The sequence below is a fragment of the Camponotus floridanus genome, unplaced genomic scaffold, assembly GCF_003227725.1.
Source record: "Camponotus floridanus strain SB8 unplaced genomic scaffold, Cflo_v7.5 scaffold12, whole genome shotgun sequence".
NCBI lineage: Eukaryota > Metazoa > Arthropoda > Insecta > Hymenoptera > Formicidae > Camponotus > Camponotus floridanus.
In genome coordinates, this window is record NW_020229237.1 from 862,666 (window position 1) to 880,881 (window position 18,216).

The following is an 18,216-nucleotide window of genomic DNA, read 5'->3' on the forward strand; positions in this document are numbered from 1 at the left end:
GAGATGTAAACAGAGAAGTGATACTCTAGCCTGAACGCCTAAAAGCGGCCTAGCTTTTTATTAAGCCCACAGCTGACGCAAAAATCGATCCGTGGCGCAAAGAGATAAGAAAGAGACCATAATTATATAAAAAAAATACTGTCAACGTTAATTGATAAGTCGAATTTTAGATTATCAAACTCGTACGTACTATGAAGAAAATTCGGCGCGACGCGAAACGCATTATATGCAGAATATATTATATGTACACAAGTATATTATATTCGCATATAACAATATTTTTTTTCTATATGATCTTGATATTGAATACGTGGAGGACGGTCTCTCGCAGCTTACGCTCCGCATCGCGCCGTATGAGTTATTTTACGTTTAGCCTTCCGACGCTATGTCCACCTGTCTCTCTGATCTGCCTAAACCGTAGCAACGTGTGCAATCCGATTCGCGCGCTCGATTATTCTATAAAATTATTCCGTGCTGCTACTTTGATTTCTCACGCGACGAAAAGCGTCGTGAGCCACACTGTTATGCCTAGAAAGAGCGGCTAAAGTTGACCGGTGATCCGGAATATTAATGTCCAGGACTAATAATGTCAAGATCTGTAATAACAAGAACGAAAGCAAGAGTACCAAAACATATTAAGACCGCGACGAAATTTTGTTGCAATCTGTTGTATCAATTTTTTTCAACGTGAAACGTAACCGATTATTTGAACGATGAAGAATAGTTGAACTACAATGATATGAGCTTGCGAAAAAGAAATTGTGCAAATGTTTGCGGGTACTCGGAATATAGGCAAAATTATAATTACGATGCTAGTAATGAATGGCAGCAATTTTGGCAACAGTATGACCTCCCTTCAAGGTGTCGATCATTAATTGAGATAGCGATGCTCCTTTTTGCGACAGAGTTTTCAGCATTACGTTGAGAAAAAGGATTTCGCCTGCATGGCAATACTGCCAATTAATTCTAAACTCTCTTCCTTTTTATGAAATTTTATTTGTCGATATAACCGTTTTGAGACTTTTATCCACGAGACTTTAATTATAAGTAGTTTCAGTCTTACATCAGGTTTCTACCCAATGAGTAAATTATATCTGAAATTGAAAAGATTATAAGTGGAAAAAAGATAAAGCATTATTCTTAAATCGTGTAGGCAAACTTTGAAACACAAGATCAGATTTCTGAAATGAAAATCTCTGAGGCGCGTGAGCGGATGAACTTTTGCTCGGCATAAGGAAAAGATGTAATCAAAATCGCTCGATACGGACGTGACAGCTAGCGGCAAACTGCCCCTCGGATTTAGCAGCGATCACCAGTGGAAAACAAAGCTAGGTTCCTTCGTGACGTCGAACATAAATGGGGAAATGTGTACGAGCTGCGGGAGAAAAGTGGAGAATAGTAGCGAGGCATTTTGCGCTGTGGTGTGCGGGACACGAAAAGGATTAGTCTGTCAGTCGTGAGCGAAACAACGAAAGCGGATTAGCAGTGAATCGCGTGATAAGTCGAAGGTCGTGCCGGAGGGCTCAAAGCGCAGCGGTACTCGCGTAATTTATGCTTTGTAATATACCATAGGACAAACATCATCGACATTGGCGAAGAGAGATGGCCAGTTTTGGTTTCCAATGTCGACTTGAGAGATTAATACTTTCCGTGATCTGCCGGGTTATAAACGTATGCAAGGAAATAGTTTGTCTCATGATATATTTCCCCTTCCAAAATAATGATACGAAGAGGTTTCAGTACAAGACATGCCACTCACTTGGATACTTTTTAGTGACTCGAATTATATATGTATAGTTATAGTTATATACACTTACATACACACATATATATATATTTATCGTTGTGTATAAAATATATGTGCTATATTTTAGTACATAAAAATCGTTTGATTCGATTTTTGCGTTATCAAATTGTCAAAATGCACGTACGCAGGCACATTTATTTATTTGTAGAGTTGGAAAATAACGAACAAGAGAGAGAGAAGAAGAGAATTAAATTAAATCGAAGAAAATAAAATTGATTTCAATGCACATATGCACGCACATACATGCACACATACATGTGTAAATTTACGTTCGAGAGATGAACGCGACGAGACGGAGTGTGTTTTCGAAAGATGAAAATTGTTTCGGTTTGTCCGGCAAATTTGTCAAGACTAAAATGCAATGCATCGATGGCAACCCTACACAAGGGATAAATTTACGTGAAGGAAAAGGAGAACGAAAACAAGTTTTTACTAGTTGGTGCATTCAATCCGAAACAGAATAATATCAGATGCTTCTTAATTTATAAGGACGCGCGTCTCTCTCGTAAAATCCTTTTGAAATATACAATTCTATTTTTTTACAAACGCTTCATTTTTCCAAAAGTGGCTTTCGAGACTTTTATTCGCGTGGGAAAGGATGAAGAAATTATTGTTATACATATATATGTGATCCGTTAGGTCCTTTTATATTTTGATGTGAATGCACAATACGTTGTACCGTTTAGAGTTGACGATAGCTGTTATCTTTTATACGGATACGGAACCCGTCGCGCGCTCGCAAAAACGCTCCGAACTAGACTTTAAGCGACGTTAAGAGTTTAGTTGATTTCATACTTTTTAACGTAGCTTTCGAGAACCGTAGAGGAATTTTTACATCGTGACAAGAGGTCGATAGATTAAAGCCGGGCACGCGACGAGGATCAAAAACGATCCCTCAAATTTCGGCGAGTCGTTAAAAGGGCCGAGTGACACAAATTTGTTCTCCGCATCGAATCGATCGTGTATAATAAGAACGTCACTGTTCTTTCAGCCGAATGACATGATATATAATAGTTACGATACTCGTGGATATAAAATAACGCGGGATATAGCGGAATAAAAAAGGGACACAATACGCACGCTGTGAACGATCCAACAAGATCGAACGCTTCGAATATTTTCTTGGCATTGACAAAGCGCGAACGCACATATCAAAGAGAAAAATGTTGATTATACGATAACTGAGATTACTTGGTAGTATTATTAGTGAGTAATTTAAGTCGTAAGATAATTAGATGAGGTTATACGAGCGCGTTATAAAATTTCTATAATTACCAGATTATATATAAATATGTATTATAACGTACGAGTCTCGACATAAACGCTGGATCGTCGATCATCGAATCGCGTGAATCGGGGAAGAACGGCGAGAGATGCAATTTTTCGCGATTCTGGGCGATCAGCGTGTTGGACGTGACGTAAATTCGGGAGAGTATACCTCGCGTTTCTCTCGGGCTTTTCTTTTGATATATATTTCATTATTGTCATCTCTTAAAACGCCGCATATATATATATATATATATATATATATATATATATATATACATATATATATACATATATATATATATATAGGGTTGTACCCCCGTCCATCGCCGCAGTAGTAGATTTACGGGATACGACGCGTAGTTGTAAAAAATCACGACTTACGAGATTAATTAGGTCACCACAGAGTGCTAGAAAAACGAAGAGCGAAGCGAGAAGAAATATAAATATATATATATATATAAAATAAATATACATATACATATATAAATATATAAATACGCAACACACACACATATAAATATGTAAAATACCTAGCGTTATATACGTTTACGTCGACGATTCCGAGTTGGACGTTTTTATTACGGTAAAAATTTTGTTTCTCGATGTTCATAAGATACGTCTTCGACGCGTTACTTGGATCGGGGCCGAGGCATGATGGTCGTTTTACGCGTGTGACGAGAGTTGCGTTCGGACGAAATCACTTTTCGCCCGAGATGACGTTAAAATTCACTTCATCACTTTGCGACTGCAAGTGCGCTGAGACAATTTTCCCGAACGGAGGCAAGGGAGAGAGACCGAAGATGAAGGTGCATCAACGACCACGTTCGAAAGTTCGCGCGGGACGAATCTCAGCTTAAAATTAGAGATCGCGTAACCGAGAGTTTGACGTATAACGGAACTAATCGCAAACATAAAAAAAAAGTCATGATGGACAAAAAAAGACACCCTTAAAAAAAAAAAAAAGAAACACGCTGATGTTGAGGAGAAGCCGTAGGGTCAGCGTCGGGAGTTCAGGCCGCTTCGCCGCTCGTGCGTCAGATGACGAACTTGACGCCCGAGATATGGATGGTAGGATGACGAGCGGAGCACTCCTAGGAGGATCATCGCTAATGATCGTCGCCTTAATGATCAACGATTTCCGCGTCCGGAGGGCGGAGGGGGAGGAGGGAAAGGGCGCGGATCAGTCGGACCGACTTACGGCGCTGGCGCCAACGGGCACGACACCGCGTGTGCAATAAAAGAACGAAGAGAATATATAACAATATTAATATTATTATATACAACATTTTTACGGCATATATACGCGGATACGAAAGTAGAACAAGCGAAAATGATAAAGATCAGAAGTTTTAGGATAATGATATTACTTGTTGTTGTCTACCATAGCGCCGTAGCATAGGTAGGGCACTCTAGTTGTAGCCTGTTCGAGGGATGCGTGTAAAATGTGTGCGAGAGTGACAGTTCGAGAGATCGCTTGAGAGTGCGAAAGGAAGAGAGAAAAGAGAGAGAGAGAGAGAGAATAAACTCGTGCGAATTCCGTTTTGAATGCATATACTACTTATTACCTAATTGCAAATATATATATATTCACATATATATGTTCTGTATATATACATATATCTATGTGTATATATATACATACTCGAAGAAGCTAGTTACTTAACGAAAATCAATGATTGAGTATATACAGAATCTATACATATACCTTAAACGTGTGCCTATGTGCGCACGTGCGTACACTTCATCTCCACCCTCGCGATCCCTGGCCTCTTCCTCTTTCTCCTCTTCCTCCACCCTCGCAGCCTTTCGTCTCTTACCGTCAGCCTCGTCACACGCACTTGCGCACATATCCATTACGCATTATCGTAGCCATGTTGTGTAGGGATGTCTTTAACGAGTAAACTACGATTTCTCATGTTACATGTTATGCGAAAAAAGCAAAAAAACACAAGCAGAAAGAGGAAATCTTTTAACGACGAAAAATTTCTTCCGGTCAGTTGCAGGATCGTTTGAGGCGCTACGTATTAAAATATACGCGCGAGTCCAAATGTGACAGAGCGAGAGGGATGTAATAAAAATGCGCGTATTCTGTATACATACTTAATGTTATATACAATTAAGTCAAATTACTCGCCAATCGCGACGCTTCCCTCCCGATCTTTTCGCAATTTAATTCCCTTTCTTTTTTTGCTTTCGTCGCGAGAAAAGCCACAACGGTGACGGAACTTATTGACGGACTTTTATTCATACGAATACATTATTAATGCAAATTGTTACGATAAGAATTCGCAATATCAATTTTGACAATGGAGATATGAGAGGAAGAAGGATGCAATCCGTTTAACGTATCGCGGACAATTTTTAAAAATCAAGTTTTTATTTAAAGACTTAATTAATTACAGATTCTAATTTACTTTTAGGCAACGATCGAGTATCGTGTGATAATAATTTTTCGAATTTAAGTTGTAATTTATATAAAGTATTTGAACAACACAATTGCAACAATATATTTATACATAAATTTTTCTCCGCATTTATTTTACGTTTGCAACAATATATTTATACATTTATTTTACGTTGTAACAATATATTTATACATAAATTTTTCTCCGCATTTATTTTACGTTTGTGATGCCTGTGAAATAATCTGACAATTGAGACAGATGTTAAAATTTCACGATAACGCATGATTTATTCCGAGTTAAAATAAAAAGAACGACATTATTGACAACTGAAATTTTTTCACACGCATAAACTGTCGTCACCGATGCGTTAAAACGGGACAAAGCCGTAATGAGATGGTGTCTGTTTAAACTCACTCGTACTTGTTCGTGATGAAAATTGCGCTATCTGCGGGCTCTTTGATGCTCTTTAATAAAGTACGGCATATATGGCTTGTCGCGGATTTGCACTACTCTCTTTACAATGCTAACCGCTCATTTCTCCACTTTTGCCATTTGGCAACGCGTTCCTGCGAAGTCTTGTGGTGAAAAAATTCTACTTACACGCTAATTATCCGAGGGAGACTGTGTATCTTCTCGGCGTGGCTCCTCTAGAAAAAGTGCGACTAAACAGCCTCGAAAACGGTAGAAATACTTATTGCGTGATTAAATCCGATTCTTACGAGGGTACACCTTCGCCTACGTCACTCTTTACCTGGATTTCAATGTTATATCATGCAATAGAAAGTACTTAAAAGATGACGAAGAAGAGAAGCTGCGTTATTACAACAATTCGAATTAACGTAGGCATTTATTTAGAATACTCTTCGAGACACAAGTTTTCACACTATATATTAATTGCATATTAAATAGTCAGTTAAAAACCGATTGTTGGAAGAAACGCTAACGTTACGATAGCGATAAATTGAAATCGTGCGAACGATTCTCTTCAAAGTTCCCAAAGGTCTCGCTTAAACGCTGAATATTGTATAATCATATAAGCGTATTCTGACTCTTCAAAACTTTGATTCGCGAGTATTTATTGATATACAGTCGACAATAATCAAGTAACAAGAGTTTACATTCTATCTATCCCACATACTCTATTCAGTAAAACTCAACAAAAACAAAGATACGTTAATCAACGACCGAGCTCTATTTGTCTCGCTCGATTCTATCACATATATATCGCGATATGCAGTATAGATTCTTTTTTCATCATTAATCTTTACAAAAAAAAAGAGAGAAAGAAAGAGAGAGAGAAAGAGAGAGAGCGAGTACCTTTTTCATACTAATAACTCTTGTTCCTTTAAGTTTTAACGCGACGCAATAATTGGACCGTGTAATTGAGTATATTTAGAATTGGCAATATTTTTGTTAGCATTAACGTTTTATAAAGTTCCTGAAAGAAAAGAATCGATTATATCTAAGAGAGAAAGAGAGTCGAGATGTTTTATCAACGTATTATAAAATATTAATGCTGTTATACCGCTCTCTTATATCCCATTTTGTTAGTAAAAATTTCTCTCTTACTTCGTTATAAAATCTATTCTTATCCCCCGTTGTTGTTATCACCATTATATAATTACGCAAGTAAAAAAAAAAATAATCTTCAGAGAATATATAAAAACGCGTTATGAGATTTAAAGTAATAATTACTTCTCAGCTACTTGAGAGCGAACGTTATGCGATAAACGTTCTAATTAAAAGAGATATATATATAAAACCGATAAAAAAATACCGCTGATTCTTTTAATCACACCTGGACATACTCGTATCTATAGTTATTTATCCAATTACAATTTGCAAATTAGATTGCGCAGGGATAAGTAAAAGTATCGCAATGGACTCATCTCTCAGCGCTCTATTTTCTGCATGCACATGCCCTATTGCGGACGATTAGGTATCATTATGCTACGATCGTGGTTATTGCGACATTATTGTTATAGGCGTATCCATTATTGTATCCGCGGCATGTTAATTGCTCGAGGTGATTAAAGGCTCGACAGTATCGGACGATGCTCGATGAATCGGTAGCGTGAATAAATCGGATTGGAGCACGTTTGAGTGCTCGAGTCTACCAAGATCCTCGCACGTCGATCTCACATCTCTTGTTATAGTGAAGAATAATAAAAAAAAAACAGAGCGCTCCCCCTACATCTCGCCATTGTATATACGTATATATTAATGCATAATATTGTCATAGGACACGCGAGAGCGGGCACAAGAGACGATTATTATTGTCGTTATTAATGAAATTGCGTGACAAACGAGAGTATTTCGTTGCGTTTGAAATGCCTGCGGGACAGGATCGTTAGACGACACAGCGTCGATAATTTGATTTTTCGATTTCGGATTTGGATCGGAATATCCCCTTACGATTACTTGGACTGTTCGGTATGTAAAAACGTTCCTAGGAGGCGACTAATGTACCTCTCCGTTCCATTATTTTAAGTTCCGTGCACCGACAGTAAATTTTATCGTTAAGTCTCAGTCTCTCGTTTTAAGAAATCGAACAATACGTCAAGGACAGCGGCATCTTCTTCAAACGGTCGCGTATTCGATAACGACAAACGTACATACACCTGTCAATCTCCGATTGAAGCGATTCTACGCGCGCGAGGCAGCTCTAACTCTCGAGTGGTATCCATCATATATTTCGCGTAAGGAAACATTCAGATACATATATTCCGTACGCGCAAAGATGTACGTAGCATATACACGAACGGCGCGATGATGTTACATACGCATTTAAATTTTTCTTATAGCGTTTACTACTTAGTAGATAAGCTAGAGAACGTCGTAGAACAAAGAAACGCGTGTCATACCGAGATGTAAATTTTTATAAGGTTTCAAAACGTAACGCATTGTTGTTAGTCCGCGACTATAGGGTGATTCGAATGCGCGATACGACTTGACAGTTAACAGCTGCTTCAAGAAAGATAAATCTCCTTTAACACAGACCGGTATGCGACCGTCGAAACATGAGACAGCTGACTTGTGTCGCTAGGATGATAGCGATCAAGGTGTCGACGACATGCGTATCAAGACGAGTAGATGCATCCTGTTCATTTGCGAAGAATCCGTCACGATATTCCGCCTGATTGCACCGTCTTAACTTTGATCGGGAGAATCCTGGCGACACGCAGCAGCCAGGAAACAGGCGGGATACACCGCTGGTTTATCGATTATTATCGCAGATATACATGCATTATTCCGTACCAAGTACGGCTAGAGAGCTACCGAGTAATTTATTATAGGATTAAAGAGTCGACTGTAACGCGAGCACGAACGAAGAAAGGCCTGCATCGACGACCATCCAACACTCTTCACACTCTCAACACCCCTCTTCCCACTCCCTTTCATCCTTCCCCCGATCTTATATTCCCTCTCTACACCCAGTCACATCCCTTGTACCCTTAAGAAAAACAAAATAACATATTGTAATCTATTGTAGATTGTTGTAGATAAATTATACGGTTTGACCGTACATTGTTACTTTTTGTCGACAATATAAAAAATACACAGATATATAAGTAATTACCATCGCTGTGTTTTTATTTCTTTACCTAGCATGCTTACATACCGATTGGTATGTTAATGATATATATATATAATGTTATACATTCGCGCGATTGTGATTAAATTGTTTATTTCTTTTAATACAAAATAAAAATTGTAATATATAATACATTGTAATAGCGGTCGCATGCTATAATTTTTGGTATGAAAAATCATTGGCACGCTAATAGATAAGAAAATTGATGAAATGATATTTACAGAGGAAAAGAATAATTAATTTTTAAATAGATATATATATATATATATACCTTTGGAAATTAATGAGTAATACTGGGCATGCTGGGTGATCCTACCACATCGATGATATCTGCTTTAATTTCAGGTTCTGTTTTTGGCAGAAGTGCCGCTGGTATTGTTAAAGTCTGAAAAAAAATGCATCAGATAAAACTCAACATCAATCATTATCGATCGATGTTATTTTAAATTATGTTTATTTAAAATATTATATTTGACGATTACCTTCCCTGGTGCTAGTGCTTCATATTGGTGCCTTAAAGACTGTAATTCATAATCACATGTCGACAACGCGCTTCTCAATTCATAATGCAAAACTATGTCGCTACGTAGCTCATTAAATTGCTGACATATCTGTTCCGTTGGTGGCGGATTCAATTCTATAATAGAAGCAACAGTTTTAGCGATTAATTTTAAACCTTTATAAAAATGCAATATAAAAAATATAAACTGTAGTTTTTACCTAAATTTAATTCATTTAACATTTGTTCGATGCCTTTCATCTTCTTTTGACCAAGACTACTTGGCAATTTGATTCTCTGAGAACGAAGAGTAACACCACTATTTTTGAAATCAGGGAACTTAATTCCAGCTGATTCAACTGCCTATAAAATTTAAAAAAATTACGAGCACTTTATAAATGAATGTACTATATGTAGAGTAAAATTTTTTGTGGCACTTACATGAGAAGTATCAGTTTTATTTGGTCTATTCCTAGAAGAACTGCTACTTTTTTTGGAAGATTTTCTTTCGCTCTTCCTAGGATCTGCTTGATGATCAGCTGCTGTAATTAATTTCTGCAAATCTTGTGTTTTCCTATCTCTCTCCTTTTTCCTCTGCTCAATCTTGCGTAATTCGGCAAGTAGAGTCTGTTCTTCATCCACTTGTTCAGGAGTACGTTCAAACAACTTTTTTAGTTGTTCTTTTCTACGCTTTTCATGTTCCGCATCAAAAATATATACCTTGTCACTGTGGGACTTTGCCTTTGTCAATGCAGCACACACCTGGTAATATCTAAGCATTTATCTGTTAATTGCAAACATAGGCGAAGAAAATACATCTGAATTAAATATACATGCTTACCTCTCTTTTAAGTCTTCTACAGATCTTGCGAGAAATCTAGTGCGATCCCACCTATCCTTAATGATAATGAATCTAAGATCAAATCTCCGGCACAAGTCAAACAAATGATCCGTCTCTGCTCGTGACCAACCATTGGTCACTAAATGCTGGACGTATTCCGCATTTGTGTACGAAGGAATAGGAACTTTCTTGTTGAATTTTGCAAAGGGATATTCCTTTCCGGCATCAGCAACACGTCGCCAGTGATGAAAGACAGCACCGTCTGTGCGTGCCGGATTGGTAAACGGTGTCCACTTCCACGGCCTCACTTTTTTCATACCAAGCTTGGCTCGTACTTGCTTGTATCCCTTCGCCGTGTCGGTCGGGAACAACGGTGGTACATCATTATTATCTTTGCAGAGGAGCGCGAACACCTCGCGATGCATACCCTCAGGACGTTTTGGCACTTTGTTGTAGTCATACCGTTTGCGATTCTTCTTGTCGCTACCTATTATTGACTCCTTCGTCAGTTCCGTTGTAGGCACCTCGATGTCCAAAATATCACGTACATCTGCCATCCTGACGGCTCGATTGAAGGTTATGTTTCTGTTGCGAGATATTTAACGATATACCAAAACGAAATTGATTTTGTTTCTCATCACCGTGTTCCGAGCACCTAATCTTTTCGACTATCCAAAATAAAATTTATAAATCACTATTGGATAATAATTTCTTCATGCATGTATGTAAACACACGCGAATACATCCGCATCGCGTAATGACAAGTGGATTGACTGAAGAACCTATCAGCTGCGTTCAGAAAATCACCGTAAAGTGATCGACTTGTGGTAAACGGATTTGATTGGTGGATCTAAAAAGCCAATCATAGGACAGATGTAGAGGAAATGTAATCTGTGAACATTCCATTGAATCAAATTTTCCGTAACTTTTTCATACACATATTTTAATAAATTATAAGAATTTCATTAGTTTCTACATTAAAGATTTAAAATATTTAATCACACTTTCATGAGAAATATCACATACATATATCTTGATATATCAATATCATAATTTCTAATGTTATATTTTTTTCCATACACTCACATAGGAAATATTAACTCACGAATTTTTATTGAGGCTTCAACATGATATCGATACTTTGAGGGGTCGCGACATCAAGTAAATTTATTGTACCAGAAGCCCGATAATTCGTGGAATGTTTAAGATCTGCTTTCTTTTCAGAGTTTAAAAATTTGCAGTACACAATATACCAAAAACTTTGTACAATATTTTTAACTAATCCTGTAAAAATTTAGAAATGATAAGAATTGCATATCATCACTTACTGGAAAATTTGTTGTGTTTGCATTGTATTTACCACTTGTAACAAAAATACCGCCCACGGTAGCACATAATTTCACTAGAAATTGAAAAATGGTATCACGTTCCTGAGTTACTTTTATCTTAAGTGCACTCATATCATATTTAAAAAAAATTCCTGGTATCCCATGAGATCCCTTATGATGATCAATTGGTCTTTGATGATCTTTAACACTGTATTGGTATGTCTTAGATGTACTTAATAATGTTCTAATATCAGTAGGGACAACTTCAACAAAATATTGATATAACATCATGTCTAGAAAAAAATCACTATTAAAAATCATCATTATATATACAGATAGTTTCTTACTATTTTTTCTAATAACTTGTAATAATAAAACTTACTATTATCTGCAATCTTTTCATCACCTTCAAGAGGATGCACAATGCCTGGACTCGGTCCACCGAAAGAAAATCTATTGATCCTATGAGTGAAGTTATAATCTTGATCCGTCATATATGCAGAAATATGTATATGACCACGTGGCAAAGATAATGATTTCCCAGCAGTTATATGAAAATTTCCTGCGACTTTATTCACAACTAAACTACCATGAATACGACAAGCATTTGTTGCATAGTCTGGTTTATGCGACCTAAATAATATAAAATAATATATTTGTACAAATATTCACAATTTTTATAATTAATATTGTAGAATTACTCAAGCAACAATCCATTTTACATACCGCATTGGCATTTCACTGTAAAGAGTAATCTGATTGGATTTCCAAAGAAGCTCATGAATAGCATGATATTCTTCTCTTAAATATGAATTCATGTGTTTCAAAGCTTCAAAATGTGCTCTTTGCTCTTGTGTTAATTCCCACCATGTATCCTCTTCCTCTAAAGTATCATAACTTATCATATTTTGATTTGTAGAATCTAAAACATCAGCACCAATACGACCACATGGCATAGCCACTGTTATATCGATATTAATTTGCAACTTTGCATCAATTTCAGTATCAGGCTCGAATTTGAATTGCAATCTGCTATCAAGAAAATAACTTGTTTCTGCTATTATCAAATATGCGATGATTAACATTGTAAAGATAGAGACTGAAACCAAAAAAAAATTATTTAGAGAATATTAATCGAGGTCGATAAGAAGAATACTTTCCCTAAAAATAAATCTAAATATTTAATACAGATATATTGTCAGTTTTTGCTGACTTACATGTTCCTCCCACTGCAGTTTTGTCGACGTATAATTCGGGAACTTTGGGAAATGCATCCAGTTCCTTAACTGTCTTAACGTTGACATGTCGTCGTCTCAACATTTTTATATTTATACAAAATACAAATTTTTACAAATTATTTAAAAGCACTCACATATTCGTCATTAATCTGTAAAAAACATTAATTCACTGTGCTTACAGAAAATTCATGTCTGAACATGTGTGTTCTATATTTACCTTTAAAATTAGTATTTATTACCATATTCGGTACACGTGAATTAATTAATTAAAACGACGTATACTTAATACATTTTCACATGTAAATATATATACATATACAATTGATATACATGAGATACATTGTACGCGCATGAAAAATATAAAACATGATACGAACGTTAAAACTGTGAAACAAATATTAGCAAAGATCGTTTCGTACAGGAAGATGGCGCCACTTTACATACATTGAAATTTCTTATTAAATTTTAGGCACGCTATGAAATCCTAATTTCTCATATTAATACTACGTATATAAATTAATATATTAAATAAAACACTCAAGTTTTATTCGATGTGCAAAATTCGACCGTAAAATATCTTAGTAAAGCAAAATAAAATTCACAAAATAAAAAAATATATAACTTTTAACGAATTTATTTTATTTTGAAAAACGTATTTAAAATATCTTCCTTTTTATTTTTTAATAAATTTCGCAATAAATTCCGATAGGATTTATTGATTTATATTTAAGCTGCAAACCGTAACATGTTTAATTTTTCTCTTTTAAATAGTTGGTATGTTTCTTGCAGTTTTCTAAATTAATCTTACATCTTTAAGATTAGTTCCATAAACTTTAGCAGTTTATAAAATGAATAAGGATGTTTGTTTATGAATATGCATAAATATATATTGTTACTATAAAAATATTTAAAGCGTGAGAATAGCCAACATATAAATAAATTTGGGGCCCTGATAAGGGCCGTTGTGGTCTTGAGAGGAATTGTTCACTTGGAGCTGGTGTACTTGGTGACAGCTTTGGTACCTTCACTCACAGCGTGTTTAGCCAACTCTCCGGGTAGCAAGAGTCTCACAGCAGTTTGAATCTCCCGAGAGGTAATTGTCGAACGCTTATTGTAATGCGCCAAACGAGATGCCTCGGCAGCGATACGCTCAAAGACATCGTTGACGAAGCTGTTCATGATGCTCATAGCTTTGCTGGAGATTCCGGTATCCGGATGTACTTGTTTCAATACTTTATAGATGTAAATGGCATAACTCTCCTTCCTCTTCCTCTTCTTTTTCTTATCGGTCTTACTAATGTTCTTCTGAGCCTTTCCGGCTTTCTTCACAGCCTTGCCGCTCGCTTTGGGTGGCATGATTTAGATTTTTCGTAAAGCACTCGTACAAGCAGTCGCAAAGACGGAGCTTCGAAAAGTGACGAAAAGTTCAAGACGCAGTCCTTATATACAGTAGAGGGGCAGTGGCGGCGCACCAATCACATCGCGCGCTGCCGCCAGCCGGACGTATCTGACGCGCCATTGGTCGCGCGACGTAACGCAAAGTGGTATAAATAGTCGGCGAAGCGAGTACGAACTCCACAGCTGATCGAAGCGTTATTCACTTCGCATCGAGAGAGAAACTTTGTTCGCTAATCACAAATCATCATGTCTGGTCGTGGAAAAGGTGGAAAGGCCAAGGGAAAGGCAAAGTCGCGATCTAATCGCGCTGGATTGCAATTTCCCGTGGGACGTATCCATAGGCTTTTGCGCAAGGGAAATTACGCTGAACGCGTTGGAGCCGGTGCTCCTGTCTATCTTGCCGCAGTGATGGAATATCTCGCTGCGGAAGTGTTGGAGTTGGCAGGAAACGCTGCACGCGATAATAAGAAAACCAGGATCATCCCCAGGCACTTACAACTGGCCATTCGTAATGACGAGGAGTTGAATAAGTTGCTCTCTGGCGTTACTATCGCTCAGGGTGGTGTACTGCCAAACATCCAAGCAGTTCTGTTGCCGAAGAAAACCGAAAAGAAAGCTTAACTACAAATTGGCAATCGGCTACAAACGGCCCTTTTTAGGGCCACCAATTCCTTATGCGAAGGATATCTCGTTTGCAATTCTTTTCTTATATACATTGGAAATTTTTATTTATGAACGTATTGACATGTATTATTCTATTAAATATTTTCATTTCTCTTTTGAAAATCAATCTCATCTGAAATGCTACTATTTTAAATTATTTAATTATATTAAATAATAATACAGAATGATACACAGGCATAATTCTAGAGTGAAAGAGTGCATTTAAGAAGTTCCCAAAATGACCGCAGACACTCTTCGGCGCTATCGAATACCTCGTAACGTTTCTGTAATATTAAAGAGACTATATTTGATACTTCGATTATTAAAGTGGATAGGTTAAAAAGTCAATTAAACTGCAAAGTTTTAAAGCAGCGCATGATTGAATCGAATATACATGGAACAAAGTACAAGTTTAAAGTTTTCTCTATTAATTGTTTTGTTGTATTTCATTTATGTTAATATACATGTGCACATTCACAAAGAATCTAATTTAATGTCGAGAATAATATATCAGAATCCAATAGATATAAATATGTAAATGTAATAAAAAAGGCATTATCTCTAACTTTTCATACAACGCAAATTTATAATATATTGAAAATAATATATGAACACAACATGGACAAGAAACTGAGAAAGAATTATTGCCATCAAAGACATGATTCTTAGAAAGAATTAAAAATTTAAAAAATTTAAAATTTAAAATTTAAAATTTAAAAATTAAAATTTCTTTTATTATACTTTTTACTATTTTTTGAAACGAGAGTGCCTGTCAATTATCTTCTGTCTTAAATATTGAGTTATTGCTTATCATCGTTCGTGTTAAACATTCAAAAGTGCAGACTCAAAAAGATAAATTTATCAATTCAGTACTTTTCAGTACTTATCAAAAAGATAAATTTATTCAGTATTTATCAAAAAGATAAATTTATCAATTCAGTACTTTTCAGTACTTATCAATTCAGTAACAAAGTTATTTCTTAACACACTGACTTTGAATAGATTTATCCGTTTCATAATTTGAACTTTCGAGTTTGTAAATCTTTCTGCGTCAGCGTCTTAAGTGTTTATCTCTCATAAATATCATAAGTAATATTAACTCGATATATAATGAGAGTATATGCAATAAGATAGCATATAGAGTATATGTTTATAAATAACGATATCAAGAGATATCGAAAATAGAAAATAACAATGACAGATCGTTGTGCAAAATATAGTCTTGTAAAAATTGCAAAAAATACTAGAAAGTAAAAGATAAAATTTAAAAATGATATAGAGTGTATGCAGTTTATGAAAAGTAAGATTACAAACTTAATTGTTTTGAACGTTAAAAAAAACAAAAATATATAAATTATCTTTATATCAGTGATAATGATAATATTTTTGTATAAATAAAGACATACTATAATATAAATTTTCAATAAATTTGATCTTATAATAATAGAAAAATATACTACATTTTATTTTTAACATTCATGGCTTCAATCCTTATATGATAAGAGATAAAAGAATTGATAAGTTACTCGTATCTAAAGAAGAAAACTGATAAAAGGTATGCGGTATCTTAGTTTATTATAAGACAAATCTAATTCGAATTGTCATCAGTGTTAACATAAGATATAATATATATGACAAAGCTTATTTTACGTGATTTTCACCAATAATATTGCTAATATAAGATACGCTTGACTTTTAGGCAAATCTTGGAATTTGGAAATGAAGATTTATTTTAAGATGCATATGATTTATATCCTACACCTAATTTTTACTTATGTTCATATGTATTTTTACAATGTACATATTTTTATATTCTATATAATCTTTACATATAATTGACATATTTATATTTGTCGATATATATAAGACCGTCGTTTAATCGAAGCAGAAATCAAAGTCATCGAATGAAAAATAAGTTAAATACATTACAAAAAAAAATTATCAGCTTGATTAAATGAGTTTAGTCAATATTTCAGTATTATTTGATTTAAATATTTCAATTAAAAAAGTAATAATTGATTAAATCCACTTGATCAAGTTAACAACTTTCTTTCCTCAGTGTATCAACTTATCAAATATTCACTTTACACAGGTAAAGATCGCGTGGAATAATGAGGGAAATCCACGGCGTACGGTGGCTGATCGTGCTCGCTGACCCAGGCGGCTCCGTTTTTACCTTTCTGTATGAGCTCTAGCAACGCGGCAGCCACGTTGTCAACCGATTGGATCGGCTTAAACGGCTCAATAGACTGTTTGGTGTATTCCGCGTCGAGGAAATGGATAACGTTCTCTGTCGCGTTGTCGGCTAGATTCGTGTCCGTCATGCCTGGACATATTATGAGAACTCGCACTCCGGTGTAGTCGTACAGACCCGCCAGAGCCTGACTGAATCCAAGTACGCCGTATTTCGAAGCCGTGTATACCGGTCCCGGGAAAAACACAGATAATCCACAAACAGACGAGACGTTGACGATCACACCTCCCTTGCCGCCCTTGTACTTTCCCATGTGCTCCAGGGCCAGATACGAGCCGCGAATGTACGCCTTGAGATTGATGTCGATGGTCTCTTCCCACTTGTGTTTATCGTTAAATATACCAGCGTTGTTGATGAGAATATCGAGAGTCCCGAATGTATCGACGACTTTCTCGAATGCTCTTTTTAGGTCTTCGGCGTTTGCCACGTCACAGGAGACGAAGATAACGCGTCCCGTTCCAGACTCCTTCTGCAACGCGAGCACCGCGTTTTCACCGTTCGACGTCGGCAAATCGATTATCGCCACATTTTTGGCACCATTCAGAAGCAATACTTCCGCGAACTTGTAGCCTAATCCTCGGGCTCCTCCGGTGATCATCACCGACTTATTGCGCACGTTGTCCATCTTGCCTTCGAGAAGCGTTTGATGACTTCGTATTAGATAATAATTTGCGTTGAATTGATGGAAATTATATATACGTCTTTTATCGCGCCTTTTGTTAATCTGTAGTAGGGTAGGGATGAAGAAGTATAAATATTTGTAGCAGATAATGATAAAATGCATGCAAAATACGAATAAGTATTTGTTGTGTTGTATGTTTTATCATTAGCTGCTACTTTAGTAGATTAATGATTTTTATCTGCCATGTTTATCTGCTAGTTTTATGATTTTTATCTGCCATGTTTATCTGCTAGTTTT

General features: G+C 36.1%; 5 protein-coding genes across 6 annotated transcripts; 1 reads left to right on the top strand and 4 right to left on the bottom strand.

Moving 5' to 3' along the window:
• Positions 1-9,204: 9,204 nt before the first annotated feature.
• LOC105258949 (DNA methyltransferase 1-associated protein 1) lies at positions 9,205-11,328 on the bottom strand. Its single transcript, XM_011270543.3, has 5 exons — positions 10,417-11,328; positions 10,017-10,347; positions 9,797-9,938; positions 9,559-9,713; positions 9,205-9,461 (listed from the first exon to the last, which is right to left on the bottom strand). The coding sequence occupies exons 1-5, from the start codon at positions 10,971-10,973 to the stop codon at positions 9,357-9,359; spliced, it is 1,290 nt and encodes a 429-aa protein (XP_011268845.1). The 5' UTR covers positions 10,974-11,328; the 3' UTR covers positions 9,205-9,356.
• Positions 11,329-11,432: 104 nt separating this feature from the next.
• Positions 11,433-13,551, bottom strand: LOC105258948 (endoplasmic reticulum-Golgi intermediate compartment protein 2). 2 transcript variants are annotated; one of them, XM_011270542.3, is made up of 6 exons: positions 13,200-13,551; positions 12,962-13,131; positions 12,471-12,843; positions 12,127-12,377; positions 11,777-12,037; positions 11,433-11,700 (listed from the first exon to the last, which is right to left on the bottom strand). In XM_011270542.3, the coding sequence occupies exons 2-6, from the start codon at positions 13,062-13,064 to the stop codon at positions 11,528-11,530; spliced, it is 1,161 nt and encodes a 386-aa protein (XP_011268844.1). In that variant the 5' UTR covers positions 13,065-13,131; positions 13,200-13,551; the 3' UTR covers positions 11,433-11,527. The 2 variants fall into 2 exon arrangements, with proteins under 2 accessions (XP_011268844.1, XP_019885496.1); XM_020029937.2 differs by lacking the exon at positions 13,200-13,551 and having other exon boundaries at positions 12,962-13,178.
• Positions 13,552-13,758: 207 nt separating this feature from the next.
• LOC105258947 (histone H2B) lies at positions 13,759-14,381 on the bottom strand. The gene has a single exon (XM_011270541.3). It carries the CDS (start codon positions 14,336-14,338, stop codon positions 13,967-13,969), a length of 372 nt encoding a protein of 123 aa, XP_011268843.1. The 5' UTR covers positions 14,339-14,381; the 3' UTR covers positions 13,759-13,966.
• A 193-nt stretch (positions 14,382-14,574) lies between these two features.
• Positions 14,575-15,120, top strand: LOC105258945 (histone H2A). The gene has a single exon (XM_011270539.3). It carries the CDS (start codon positions 14,627-14,629, stop codon positions 14,999-15,001), a length of 375 nt encoding a protein of 124 aa, XP_011268841.1. The 5' UTR covers positions 14,575-14,626; the 3' UTR covers positions 15,002-15,120.
• Positions 15,121-16,599: 1,479 nt separating this feature from the next.
• On the bottom strand, positions 16,600-17,973 carry LOC105258944 (15-hydroxyprostaglandin dehydrogenase [NAD(+)]). Its single transcript, XM_011270538.3, has one exon. It carries the CDS (start codon positions 17,920-17,922, stop codon positions 17,128-17,130), a length of 795 nt encoding a protein of 264 aa, XP_011268840.2. The 5' UTR covers positions 17,923-17,973; the 3' UTR covers positions 16,600-17,127.
• Between the last annotated feature and the right edge of the window lie 243 nt (positions 17,974-18,216).

What these genes read in the sequence shown, in the direction of transcription:
- LOC105258949 (XM_011270543.3), bottom strand. Translation starts at nt 10,973, where the DNA reads ATGGCAGATGTACGTGATATTTTGGACATCGAGGTGCCTACAACGGAA. An exon ending in GTAGAAGACTTAAAAGAGAG is followed by an intron (nt 10,348 to 10,416) that starts GTAAGCATGTAT and finishes ATAAATGCTTAG; the next exon opens with ATATTACCAGGTGTGTGCTG. An exon ending in AAGCACTAGCACCAGGGAAG is followed by an intron (nt 9,462 to 9,558) that starts GTAATCGTCAAA and finishes ATTTTTTTTCAG; the next exon opens with ACTTTAACAATACCAGCGGC.
- LOC105258948 (XM_011270542.3), bottom strand. Translation starts at nt 13,064, where the DNA reads ATGTTGAGACGACGACATGTCAACGTTAAGACAGTTAAGGAACTGGAT. An exon ending in AACTGCAGTGGGAGGAACAT is followed by an intron (nt 12,844 to 12,961) that starts GTAAGTCAGCAA and finishes TTTTGGTTTCAG; the next exon opens with TCTCTATCTTTACAATGTTA. An exon ending in TACAGTGAAATGCCAATGCG is followed by an intron (nt 12,378 to 12,470) that starts GTATGTAAAATG and finishes TATATTATTTAG; the next exon opens with GTCGCATAAACCAGACTATG.
- LOC105258947 (XM_011270541.3), bottom strand. Translation starts at nt 14,338, where the DNA reads ATGCCACCCAAAGCGAGCGGCAAGGCTGTGAAGAAAGCCGGAAAGGCT.
- LOC105258945 (XM_011270539.3), top strand. Translation starts at nt 14,627, where the DNA reads ATGTCTGGTCGTGGAAAAGGTGGAAAGGCCAAGGGAAAGGCAAAGTCG.
- LOC105258944 (XM_011270538.3), bottom strand. Translation starts at nt 17,922, where the DNA reads ATGGACAACGTGCGCAATAAGTCGGTGATGATCACCGGAGGAGCCCGA.